Source organism: Leptodactylus fuscus, chromosome 2, assembly GCF_031893055.1.
Source record: "Leptodactylus fuscus isolate aLepFus1 chromosome 2, aLepFus1.hap2, whole genome shotgun sequence".
NCBI classification, from domain to species: Eukaryota; Metazoa; Chordata; class Amphibia; order Anura; family Leptodactylidae; genus Leptodactylus; species Leptodactylus fuscus.
This window is the reverse complement of record NC_134266.1, coordinates 187,604,410-187,617,367: the sequence shown is the minus strand read 5'-3', so window position 1 is coordinate 187,617,367 and position 12,958 is coordinate 187,604,410. Positions and strand designations below refer to the sequence as shown.

At 40.0% G+C, this 12,958-nt stretch overlaps 1 protein-coding gene across 3 annotated transcripts in view; it reads left to right on the top strand.

Moving 5' to 3' along the window:
* The window catches only part of TPP2 (tripeptidyl peptidase 2), a 65,217-nt gene that overhangs the window by 21,481 nt on the left and 30,778 nt on the right, over positions 1-12,958 (top strand). For all 3 annotated transcript variants that reach the window (XM_075265324.1, XM_075265323.1, XM_075265325.1), the window contains exons 14-21: positions 2,702-2,859; positions 3,494-3,570; positions 4,081-4,184; positions 4,281-4,435; positions 4,668-4,784; positions 5,252-5,352; positions 9,967-10,063; positions 10,884-11,021. In XM_075265324.1, coding sequence (XP_075121425.1) covers positions 2,702-2,859; positions 3,494-3,570; positions 4,081-4,184; positions 4,281-4,435; positions 4,668-4,784; positions 5,252-5,352; positions 9,967-10,063; positions 10,884-11,021 — 947 coding nt within the window. The remainder of the gene's footprint in view (positions 1-2,701; positions 2,860-3,493; positions 3,571-4,080; positions 4,185-4,280; positions 4,436-4,667; positions 4,785-5,251; positions 5,353-9,966; positions 10,064-10,883; positions 11,022-12,958) is intronic.

The window sequence follows — 12,958 nt, the reverse complement described above, 5'->3', positions numbered from 1 at the left end:
ATATTACATGTAATGTTTTGTTTGCTCTATAAACGTTTGTGTGTGTTTGTATGTATACAGTAGGGGAAAGTATAATAAGTATCTGATACACTGGCGATTTTGCAGCTTTTCTCACCTACAAAGAATGGAAAATTCTGTAATTTTTTTTAATTGTAAGTACACTTCAACTGTTGGAGACGGAATCTAAAATTCTGCATTTTATTGCATGAAATAAGGTGTTACATTGGAATGTAACAATATCAGAATCATTCCACTTATTTGGACGCTATCACTGCTGTGAATGCTATAGTATCAGAGCCATTCCGCGTAACTAGTTATCCACCAGTCCCCGAGTTGCTTTAGAATTCTCCTGACCAGATTTGCCAATTAGACAAATTAATTTACATTGTAGCTGGGCGACAACTGGGTTATGGATTGTAATCTGTAGAGCATCGGGTAGCTATTGAAGTTTTGGAATAGATGTTCACTAATTCCACTGATTCAGGCAAAGCTCTATTGAGACATATTGGCAATCAGATCCTGTGTAATTAGTAGGGAGTAATACCAGCTACATTGAACTGGATACATAACTTGACTCCTCATATATAGCAGGAAACGATCTTGGTTACATTGTTGCCTTTGAATCATAGATCTATGTGGCATTTAACACATTCCAATACCTGTATACTACTTAATAGGAGCTGCTGAATGTGTTAGCACCTGGTGGATAACCTTTATTGACTGGGCTTGACTGGGGACCATCAGCTGTTGTTTTAATATAGTGTTTTGTTTTAAACATATTTAATAAAACTTATATTTTATCTTTTGTCTTTGGGGGGCACCTCTTGTTGAATTAAATTGAATCTTGCGTGCTCTGGATCCTTTGGGGTGAACAAAAGGTCACTGATCACAGCTATCAGATAAAAAAGACAGCAGTATGCTCCCTCTGTCCCTCTTATCTATGGTGCTGAAGATCGTGCAGCGATCGTATAAAGTGCAACTGTGAGATGAAAATTGTGAATAGTGTCACAATTTTCATCTCATTTGGAAGCTATGAACATGGGCTACAAAATAAGCCAGTGATCAGCTGACCAAGAGGTTGCTGATCGCAGCTGTCAAGTGAAGACAGTGGTACCGCACAGTGTCGGCACTATTGATGGGAATGAGAGAGAGCTCACATAAAGCTTTACAGTGAGATGAAAATTGTGAGAAGATTCACAATTTTCATCTCATATTATAGCCCATGTTCCAAGCTTTCAGATGAGATAAAAATTGTGAATCTACTCACAATTTTTATCTTTCTGTAAAGCTTTATGGGAGCTCTCTCTCATCCCCTTCAATAGTGTCGACACTGTGCGGTAACTACGTCCTCGGCTACTGAAGTGCCACCTTGGGAGCACGTATAACTACGTGCTTGGCAAGAAAAGGGTTAATACAGAAGCCTTTGTTTGCAATTACAGAGGTCAGAAGTTTCCTGTAGTTCTTGGCCAAGCACCGTAGCAGGGACTTTGGCCTACTCCTCCATACAGATCTTCTCCAGATTTTTCCGATTTCAGGGCCGTCACTGGGCTACATTGATTTTCCGTCCCCCCCAAAGATTTTCAATTGGGTTCAGGTCTGGAGACTGGCTAGTCCACTCCATGACCTTGAAATTCTTCTTATGGAGCAACTCCTTAGTTTCTCTGGCTATGTGCTTCAGGTCATTGTCATGCTGGAAGACCCAGCCATGACCCATCTTCAGTGCTGTTACTTAGAGAAGGAGGTTGTTAATCAAACTCACGAAACATGGGCCTCATGTATCCTCCCTTCAATGCTGTGCAGTAGTCATATGCACCTTTGCAGAAAAGCACCCCCAATGTATGATGTTTCCACCCCCATGCTTCATGGGTGGGACAGTGTTCTTGGGGTTGTACTTAAAAAAAAAAATGCCAAAAAAAAAAGTTTTTTTGGTCTCATCTGACCACATGACCTCCTCCCATGCCTACTCTGGATCATCCAGATGGTCATTGACCTGGACATGTGCTGGTGTGAGCAATGGAACTTGTGTGCCCTGCATTATTTTAATCCATGGCAGCGTAATGTGTTGTTAACGGTAATCTTGGAAACTGTAGTCCCAGTTCTCTTCAGGTTATTGACCAAGTCATCCCATGTAGTTCTGGACTGATTTCTGTCCTTTCTCAGAATCCTTCTTACCACACGTGGCAAGATCTTGGAACCCCAAACTGAGGAAGATTAGCAGTCATCTTGTGCTTCTTCCATTTTCTAATTGTGCCAGCAGTTGTTGCCTTCTCACCAATCTGCTTGTCCATTGTCCTGTAGCACATCCCAGCCTTGTGCAGGTCTACAGTTTTGTCCCTGTCCCTGGTGTCCTTAGACAACTTTGTTCTTGGTCATGGGGAAGAGGTTGGAGTGTTGCATGATTGTGTGGACAGGTGTCTCATACACAGGTGCAATTAATACAGGTAACGAGTGCAGAGTAGGGAAAACTAACAGGTCTGTGAGAGCCAGAATTCTTGTTGATTGGTAGGTGATAAAATACTTATTTCATCCTACATAATGCAAATTGTATGATTTTTCTTTTTTTTCTTTTAACAAAAATAATTAATGTGATTTTCTGGACCTTTTTTTTTTTTTTGTCTCACAGTTGAAATGTGAGAGAGACTAACTATTTCTATCTTGATTGTTTGTATAGTTTTCTTTTTTTCTTTTATATCGTTGACAGATAACTCTGAAAGAATTTCCCTTCAACTTCACTTGGCGCTTGTCTCAAATGCATCCTGGCTTCAGTATCCCAGTCACTTGGAGCTGATGAACCAGTGTAGACATATAAATGTCCGTGTGGATCCTCGTGGTTTACGTGAAGGAGTGCATTATACAGAGGTAAAAACATAAATCCTTCTTAAATTTAAATGGACTCTGACTTCAACAAACTTTTGCATTAGGAAATAGTAAAAGCAAATACAGTAAAAAAGCATTCATCCTAAATCTGACTATTGACATGTAGAGGTTTTACTGTCAACATTTCTATGTGAGCGAGCTTTCTGTGCTCATAGCCTCTTCAGTAGTGCCCAGAATGGACACGTGTGATAGTCGGAAACATTGATATCGTGGGCAAAAAAGTTACTGATTTTGGCTTCAAATATAATTGACTTTTAATTTTATACATTTTTTTTTTTTAATATTGTATAATTAAGTCAAGAGATTGAATCGCTGGTATTCTAATGAATTTGAGATTTACTTCTATTGACTGATTGTGGCTGCCATTTATGAAGTGGTCCAGAGTTGAACAAGGAGTCTGAGTTGGTGGTTTGGCCTACTCCAAAACCCTGTTTTTTCATGCCTCAATAGCATTCAAAAACTTAGCATTTCACCTTTTAATTGAAATATCCCTATAAAATTTATACCCTAGAGTACTGAATACTTGGCATATTGTAGTATGCTGATAAGCCATATATTGGGTGCTTTTTATTTTTTTATTTTCAATTTTGTTTAATTTTTTATGTTTACTTTGCAGGTTTGTGGTTATGATGTATCTGCTCCTAACTCTGGTCCTTTATTCAGAGTTCCGGTAACTGTCGTCATTCCAGCAAAGTAAGTAAGATTGTATACAGTTTTTATTTATATATACTGTGTGTGTGTGTACATATATGAAATGTCCAGATATGAGGCATCAAACAACTGCAAGAGCCAATCGGGGGAAGGTGGGGGGGGGGGGGGATACACACTCACTAGCCTAGTGTTTGTGGAGAGGGTATAGACCAAAGGCAGAGCCGACATCCTCTGTTATTTATAGCGTCAATCTCCTAGTGTCCAGGTATGTACCCCATGGTGTAGTGTCCCTCAGTGAATACAATGAGAAAAGGATTTTACGATGCGTATGAAAATCCTAGAATGAAATTTGAAGATCCACAAGAACCCCCCATTAAGAGCCTGATACAAACTTAGTAAACTTAGTATCTTTGCTTGATATTATCCAGACTGTAGGACTTGTAGACAGGTATATAATGAAGTAGTTTGGGTCTCTGCTTTTTGTGTACACCTTAATTCTTAATGCATCTAACAGAATATATATTCAATTGCCTTTTTTTCCATTTCTGTCAGACTCGGTGATTCTACATATGATATGACATGCAAAGATATTAATTTCAAACCTGGACAGATTCAACGCCATTTTATTGAAGTTCCTCAAGGTGCTACTTGGGCTGGTACGTTGAAATACATGGATCTTATGGCAGTGGTTGAGGATTTTTGAAGAATTGTTTAATCTTTATATAATTTATTTTCTTTCACCTGTTTGCCAGAGGTTACAGTGTCTTCTCGCTCCGGGGATGTTGCTTCCAAGTTCGTGCTTCATGCAGTTCAACTAGTGAAGCAGAAAGCTTACAGAAGTCATGAGTTTTACAAATTTACATCTTTACCTGAGAATGGTTCTGTAACTGAAGCATTTCCTGTGCTGGTGAGTTGTTTTGAGCTTCATTTGTAGCAGGTAACTATTTGATTAACTTTTATATAATTTATTATATTTAAAGTACATTTTTTTGTATACTGGGACTTTTTAAAAAAAATTTTTTATTTGGTTTGCCATAGTAAATGGAAATGTTTAGAATAAAAACCTGATTCATATCTTTTTTTATTTTCTGATACTTTCTATTTAAGCTTTAATGCCTTTTTTTCCTCTTTAACTATAGGGGGGCAAGACCATTGAATTCTGCATTGCACGTTGGTGGGCAAGCCTCAGTGATGTCAGTATTGACTATTCCATATCTTTTCATGGAGTTACTTGTGGGCTGACCCAGCTCAATATTGTAAGTTTGTTTTTGTTTTTCCCCTTTATTTTCTTTTCATCTAGTGTATTTCTATAGACATTGCTCATTTACTTACGGTTTGATTTTAAAGGTTCCTTATGCTGGTGTGTTGTGGTACAAGACAAGTGGTAGAGGACCTATTTGATAACTCCAGTTACATAGTTTACAATGTTTTTAAGTTATGACGTGCACAATTTACAAATTTGCAAATGTAGTCTAAGAAGTTTGTATATACAATCTTAACAATTTGTTGGCTGAAGTTGAATTAGTGAAGTAAAATGACAAAGCCTTAATTCGCATTCCCAGAACATAATTTGCAAAAGTTTTTGATAGGCGTTATGTTTAATATATGTTACAAGTGTTAAAGGTTCTAGTAGTAAATGTATCATGCACAGCGACCCAAAGTTTTGGAGCCGAGAGTCAGTTTTCTAGGCTTGTAAAAAGATCTTTTTTTATTTTGTTACCAGCATGCATCTGAAGGAATCTCTCGTTTTGATGTGCATTCTACATTAAAATATGAAGACCTCTCCCCCAGCATAAGTTTAAAGAATTGGGTGCAAACATTAAGGTAGTGTAACAGATTAATATTTACTTTTTACTTTTCTTTACTATTTGTTTCCTAGATGTTTATTCCCCCCCCCCTTCCTTTTTATAATTGCTTTCAACAATGGTTTTCTCTTTGAGTGTTGCTCCTCCACCATTCTGTCTATATTCTGATTGTATGGTTAGCTTAAAATTACTGAGACTTCTTGGAAATAAAAATGTGTATGAAATTGAGATTGTGCTCGTCTATCTGTCCTATGCCAGTGCTACAGTCTGTCGGAAAAAAAAATGTATGACCCAAATTTTTGACCTTTTTAATGCAGCCAAAAGATTTTTCTGATCAGACCAAATATGGCATAACTCACACATTCCCTAGTATTTACTTAACATTGACTGTCCAGGAATCTCACATGTGTACAGTAGTTTATTGTGGAGCAAAACTTTTGAACTAGTTTTACCTTCAACCACATGTAGGAATACAAAGTATATTTGCAGTTTTATTTTTATTCCCAGCATATTTACCACTCATGACCAATATGTTTTATATGGTACTTTTTATGTGTTATGTAGAATATTAGATAGAGATGAGCGAACACTAAAATGTTCGAGGTTCGAAATTCGATTCGAACAGCCGCTCACTGTTCGAGTGTTCGAATGGGTTTCGAACCCCATTATAGTCTATGGGGAACATAAACTCGTTAAGGGGGAAACCCAAATTCGTGTCTGGAGGGTCACCAAGTCCACTATGACACCCCAGGAAATGATACCAACACCCTGGAATGACACTGGGACAGCAGGGGAAGCATGTCTGGGGGCATAAAAGTCACTTTATTTCATGGAAATCCCTGTCAGTTTGCGATTTTCGCAAGCTAACTTTTCCCCATAGAAATGCATTGGCCAGTGCTGATTGGCCAGAGTACGGAACTCGACCAATCAGCGCTGGCTCTGCTGGAGGAGGCGGAGTCTAAGATCGCTCCACACCAGTCTCCATTCAGGTCCGACCTTAGACTCCGCCTCCTCCGGCAGAGCCAGCGCTGATTGGCCGAAGGCTGGCCAATGCATTCCTATGCGAATGCAGACTTAGCAGTGCTGAGTCAGTTTTGCTCAACTACACATCTGATGCACACTCGGCACTGCTACATCAGATGTAGCAATCTGATGTAGCAGAGCCGAGGGTGCACTAGAACCCCTGTGCAAACTCAGTTCACGCTAATAGAATGCATTGGCCAGCGCTGATTGGCCAATGCATTCTATTAGCCCGATGAAGTAGAGCTGAATGTGTGTGCTAAGCACACACATTCAGCACTGCTTCATCACGCCAATACAATGCATTAGCCAGTGCTGATTGGCCAGAGTACGGAATTCGGCCAATCAGCGCTGGCTCTGCTGGAGGAGGCGGAGTCTAAGATCGCTCCACACCAGTCTCCATTCAGGTCCGACCTTAGACTCCGCCTCCTCCAGCAGAGCCAGCGCTGATTGGCCGAATTCCGTACTCTGGCCAATCAGCACTGGCTAATGCATTGTATTGGCGTGATGAAGCAGTGCTGAATGTGTGTGCTTAGCACACACATTCAGCTCTACTTCATCGGGCTAATAGAATGCATTGGCCAATCAGCGCTGGCCAATGCATTCTATTAGCGTGAACTGAGTTTGCACAGGGGTTCTAGTGCACCCTCGGCTCTGCTACATCAGATTGCTACATCTGATGTAGCAGTGCCGAGTGTGCATCAGATGTGTAGTTGAGCAAAACTGACTCAGCACTGCTAAGTCTCTGCATTCGCATAGGAATGCATTGGCCAGCCTTCGGCCAATCAGCGCTGGCTCTGCCGGAGGAGGCGGAGTCTAAGGTCGGACCTGAATGGAGACTGGTGTGGAGCGATCTTAGACTCCGCCTCCTCCAGCAGAGCCAGCGCTGATTGGTCGAGTTCCGTACTCTGGCCAATCAGCGCTGGCCAATGCATTCTATTAGCCCGATGAAGTAGAGCTGAATGTGTGTGCTTAGCACACACATTCAGCTCTACTTCATCAGGCTAATAGAATACATTGGCCAATCAGCGCTGGCCAATGCATTCTATTAGCTTGATGAAGCAGAGTGTGCACAAGGGTTCAAGCGCACCCTCGGCTCTGATATAGCAGAGCTGAGGGTGCACAAGGGTTCAAGTGCACCCTCGGCTCTCCTACATCAGAGCCGAGGGTGCGCTTGAACCCTTGTGCAGCCTCGGCTCTGCTACATCAGAGCCGAGGGTGCGCTTGAACCCTTGTGCACACTCTGCTTCATCAAGCTAATAGAATGCATTGGCCAGCACTGATTGGCCAGAGTACGGAATTCAGCCAATCAGCGCTGGCCAATGCATCCCTATGGGAAAAAGTTTATCTCACAAAAATCACAATTACACACCCGATAGAGCCCCAAAAAGTTATTTTTAATAACATTCCCCCCTAAATAAAGGTTATCCCTAGCTATCCCTGCCTGTACAGCTATCCCTGTCTCATAGTCACAAAGTTCACATTCTCATATGACCCGGATTTGAAATCCACTATTCGTCTAAAATGGAGGTCACCTGATTTCGGCAGCCAATGACTTTTTCCAATTTTTTTCAATGCCCCCAGTGTCGTAGTTCCTGTCCCACCTCCCCTGCGCTGTTATTGGTGCAAAAAAGGCGCCAGGGAAGGTGGGAGGGGAATCGAATTTTGGCGCACTTTACCACGTGGTGTTCGATTCGATTCGAACATGGCGAACACCCTGATATCCGATCGAACATGTGTTCGATAGAACACTGTTCGCTCATCTCTAATATTAGAGCTTAAAGTGTAACATGACTTTTGATTTTCTGCATTTGTTTAATTAATTTGTTAAATACTTATATCAACACTCCTTTCTGTGAAATCTTACATTTCTTTATTCTTTCCCTTGTTTTTCTATTGGGGGCTATACCCTACATCTCACTGAGTACTGATTTTTTTTGTGTAATAAAGGGAAAATTGAGAGTGGTGAAGGATCAGTTCAAACAGTTATATTGTAGGCACTATGAAACCGAGAAATAAGACTGGCAGATTTTCAGTTTTGCCTTCGTTTCCAGAGAAAGAAATACAATTGGGATTAACAGCAGCTTGTGGCTGCATATAAATATTCCAAAACATACTGTATCTCTCAAATACAGATAGAACTCCACCCTTGGTGTCATATGAAAGATGATTCACCTGTTTCATATAATACCAAAACCGTTTCTAAATTTATTGCAAGAGATGTAACTATTTGAAATGACCCACCTATCCTATTTCACTGCTTTACAAGCCTGTACACACTGAGTGGACAGCTCTCAATAGAAAGGCAAGGGAAAAAAATAAAGAAATGCCAGCTTTCACAGAAAGGAGCCAACATTTAATTATGTTCCAAAAATCAAATTTTGTATGAAAGTTTAGTTATGCTTTAAAGGGGTTGTCCAGAATAAACTGATAATTAACCCCTAAACCAGTGGTTCTTAACCAGGGTTCCATCAAACCCTAGGCCATATAACATGGTTCATTTTGTGTACCAGTAAAAAAACATATACCTATGTCTTGAATTTGGAAAAAAATCATATTTGATTTATCACTAAGGAAGGGTTTGGTGAATGTGCATATGAAACTGGTGGGTTCGGTACCTCAAACAAGGTTAAGAATCACTGCGCTAAACTAAACTTCCTCCACCTAACTTCGAATGTATGTAAATTAAAAAACAATCTATATTTACCCATATCCCTGGAGTGGTCACGACTGCTCCAGGGTCACTTTCTGATAATACGGTGACGTTCCATTTCACCACTTCCGAAATGGAACGCCACCATCACTCTTCCCCTGCAATACTTGCCAAGCCTTCCTGTGTCAGAGGAATGGGTCCTCCTCATATTCCTGTCTTCTAGTAGTGGACGTAATAGCTTAGCTAGGGAGACTGATAATGGCAAGGGCTAGTAATGGGCGGGATTGCTGGTCTGAATGGGAGGGGCTAGGCTTTGACACAGGTTTTGACACAGGGCTTTGTAACTGAGTGAGAGAAGGAGTTAGTGCAGCAGCTACACAGGAAGATGCACAGCAGAAAGCGAACAGCATGTAAACACAGAAGATGCTGCAGCAACCAGAGACACTCAGAAATCACTCTAATAACTTCTAAAGGTATATGGGTGTACTTATTAATCCATCACTAGCACTAACACACCTCTCTTAGAGAAAAAAAGATTTTCTGCCTGGAAAACCCCTTTAAAGGAGTGGTTATATCAATGACCTATCCTTAGGTTTAGTTTTCACACCAGGGGATCTGACACCTAGATCACCTCCATGGATTAGTTGTTAGCATTTAATACTCAAAGAATGGAGCAGGAAGCAGACAGCTCAGTTCTCTGTGTAGTTGTTAGATCAGTTCCCAATCACTTGAATGTGAGCAAATCTGCAATGTCTCAGTTCTACCACTACACAGAAAAGAGCTAACTGAAAACAAATCCATGGAGTTTCCACAAAATTGATCTACCTTGAGTATAAGCCATCAATATGTTTAGTCTGTAAAGTCCTTCAATAACTTTGCTAGTTTCACTACAGTCCTATAAATACTGAAATAAAGCTTTTACCCTATTACGTGTATATTTAAAGTGACTTCTATCTACAGGCCTGTCAGTGCCAAGACAAAACCTCTAGGTGCCCGTGATGTTTTGCCAAATAACCGCCAATTATATGAAATTGTTTTAACATATAACTTTCATCAGGTAAGTTTTACCATATCGAAGTCCGTTTTTCCTTTGTTTATTGTAAACTTTTAGATCTCTCCTTTAACTCTTTCTCCCCTGAAGTTTTGATTTAAAGGAGGTTTTTTGGTTTGGTTTGCATCACCTTCTTAAAGGGGCTCTATCACTGGGAAAAGTCATTTTTAACTAATCACATCCTTGCATAGCCTTTAGAAAGTCTATTCCACACCTACCTTTAGTATATATATTGCCTCAGTGGTTTCTGAATAAGTCTGTTTTTATTCATATGCTATTTAGACTGTTGCACGATACATCGTGCACTCCTCTCCTGTTGTTTCCTATGAGAGGCTGATGATGATGATGATGATTCAGCTTCCTGTTTGCCTCATACACATAGGAGATAATAGAAGAGAGGAGGCTGCTGGAAATTTCCTGTACTGGCTGAAAGCTCATTAGCATATTAATAAAAACAGACTTATTCAGAAACCACTGAGGCAATTTACATACTAAAGGTAAGTGTGAAGTAGCATTTCTAACGCCTATGCAAGCATGTGTTTAGATAAAAAATACTTTTCCCAGTGATAGAGCCCCTTTAACATAATTGGAGAAAAGTTATACATTCCCTAGAATATCAACGTAATCTACAGATACATAAATTATGGAAAGGAGAAAAAAAAAATCTGTCTGGCTGGGAAAATGGAGTGAAAATCCCCTTTAATATCTATTCAGATTAGATATTTACTGATATATTTATACTACAACTCCTTGATTTGTTAAATATAGAAACTAAAGAGAACAACCTGGTTATTCAGAATATCTTTTTCTTGTATTTATTTTAAAGCCTAAATGTGGAGAAGTGACACCTAGCTGCCCATTACTCTGTGAGCTGTTGTATGAATCTGAATATGATAGTCAACTTTGGATCATTTACGACCAGAACAAAAGACAAATGGGCTCAGGAGATGCATACCCCCATCAGGTATTGTATTATTTTGAACTTTATGGTTTTTGTTGGCATGTTAATTATATTTGGATGGTACAACTTTTAATGTTTCAATTGTTTGGTGAGAAGGTAGACTGTCTTGTTTTTTAGGTTTATAGGTTTTTTGTAGGTTCGTATTTGGATCAACCCCAATTTTTGTAGTTATGTTGTTTGGATTCCACACTTCAAGTCTGGGCAGGTTATACTTAACTTCAACACGGTCCACTCATATCTGAGGTCAACATCCAAAGCATTCTTAACCCCTTAGCGACCCTTGACGTAACTGTACGTCATGGGTCGCATGGGGATGTATGGAGCGAGCTCACACGCTGAGCTCGCTCCATACACGGCAGATGCCGGCTGTATCATACAGCCAGGACCTGCCAATAACAGCAGCGGTCGGTGCCCGAGCCGATCGCTGCTGTTAACCCTTTACACACTGCGGTCAAACGCGACCGCAGCGTGTAAACAGCGCAGGCGGCATGGGCGCCGCCATGTTTCCCCGATCGCCGCCCTCCTGAACGTCACATGAGGGCGGTGATCGGTTGCTATGACAGCCGGAAGCCTATTGAAGGCTTCCAGGCTTGTCTCTGCACAAGATCTATTAGACGATGCCAGAGGCATCGTCTAATAGAAGTGCTGCGATTTTGCTATTCACTGCAATACTGTAGTATTGCAGTGAATAGTATGGACGATCAGACCCCCTAGGTTTCAAGGTACCTAAGGGGTCTGATCATAAATGTAACAGAAGAAAAAAAAAAGTTTTTAAAAGTATTAAAAAAATAAAAAAAATATAAAAGTTCAAATCACCCCCCTTTCCCTAGATTAGCTATAAAAGTAATTAAAGAACATTAAACATATTAGGTATCCCCGCGCTCCAAAATGCCCGAACTATTAGAATATTAAAACATTTATCCCGTACTGCGAACAACGTAGCGGCAAAAAAAATAACAGCCAAAAAGCGTTTTTTTCAACACTTTGCCTCTTATAAAAAATTGAATAAAAAGTGATCAAACCATCAGATCTTTCCCCAAATGGTATCAATAGAAACGTCATCTTGTCCCGCATAAAAAGACACCACAACCAGCTCCATACATGGAAATATGAAAAAGTTACAGGTGTTAGAACATGATGACACAAATTTTTTTTTCTATTTTGCAAAGTTTATCATTTTTTTAAAAGTATCAAAACATTTCAAATACTATATAAATTTGGTATCACCGCGTTCATACTGACACGTAGAACACAGGTAACATGTCATTTGTACCAAACAGTGAACGCTGTAAAAATTAAACCCATAAGAAAATGGCGCAAATGCATTTTTTCTCCAATTGCACCTCATTCTGAATTTTTTTCCAGCTTCCCAGTACATTGCACAGCATATTGAATGGTGCCATTACAAAGTACAATTTGTCCCGCAAACAATAAGCCATCATGTGACTCTGTGAACTGAAAAATGAAAAAGTTATGGCTCTTGAAATGTGAGGAGGGAAAAACGAAAATGCGAACCAAAAAATGGCCTGGTCCTTAAGGGGTTAATGTATTTTGAAAATACAGATTTTGATGTGATTTCATCTTTGTTGTACTTTACATTCTGAGTAACCACACTATATCGAGAACCAGGATCCCCCACTCCTGTTCAGGAGGTTGTTGCCTCCAGGTAAATTCAGTTCTTGCCTCCTGCATGTGTACGGACACCTCCACTCATTCTTTATCAGACATTTATAGCATATCATGTCTGGACTGAACAGCTGGCCAAACTACAGATCTAGCAACATATAACTTATTAGCAGTTAACGGGAGTCTGTCAACAGGGAAATCAGTATTGAACTAATGTCAGTACCTTGCAGACCAGCTTTTATTCTTTCCAGGCAATGTTACAAATATTTTATTTTGCATTGCAGTTCCATTTTCAAGGAAGCCGGTTTTATTTG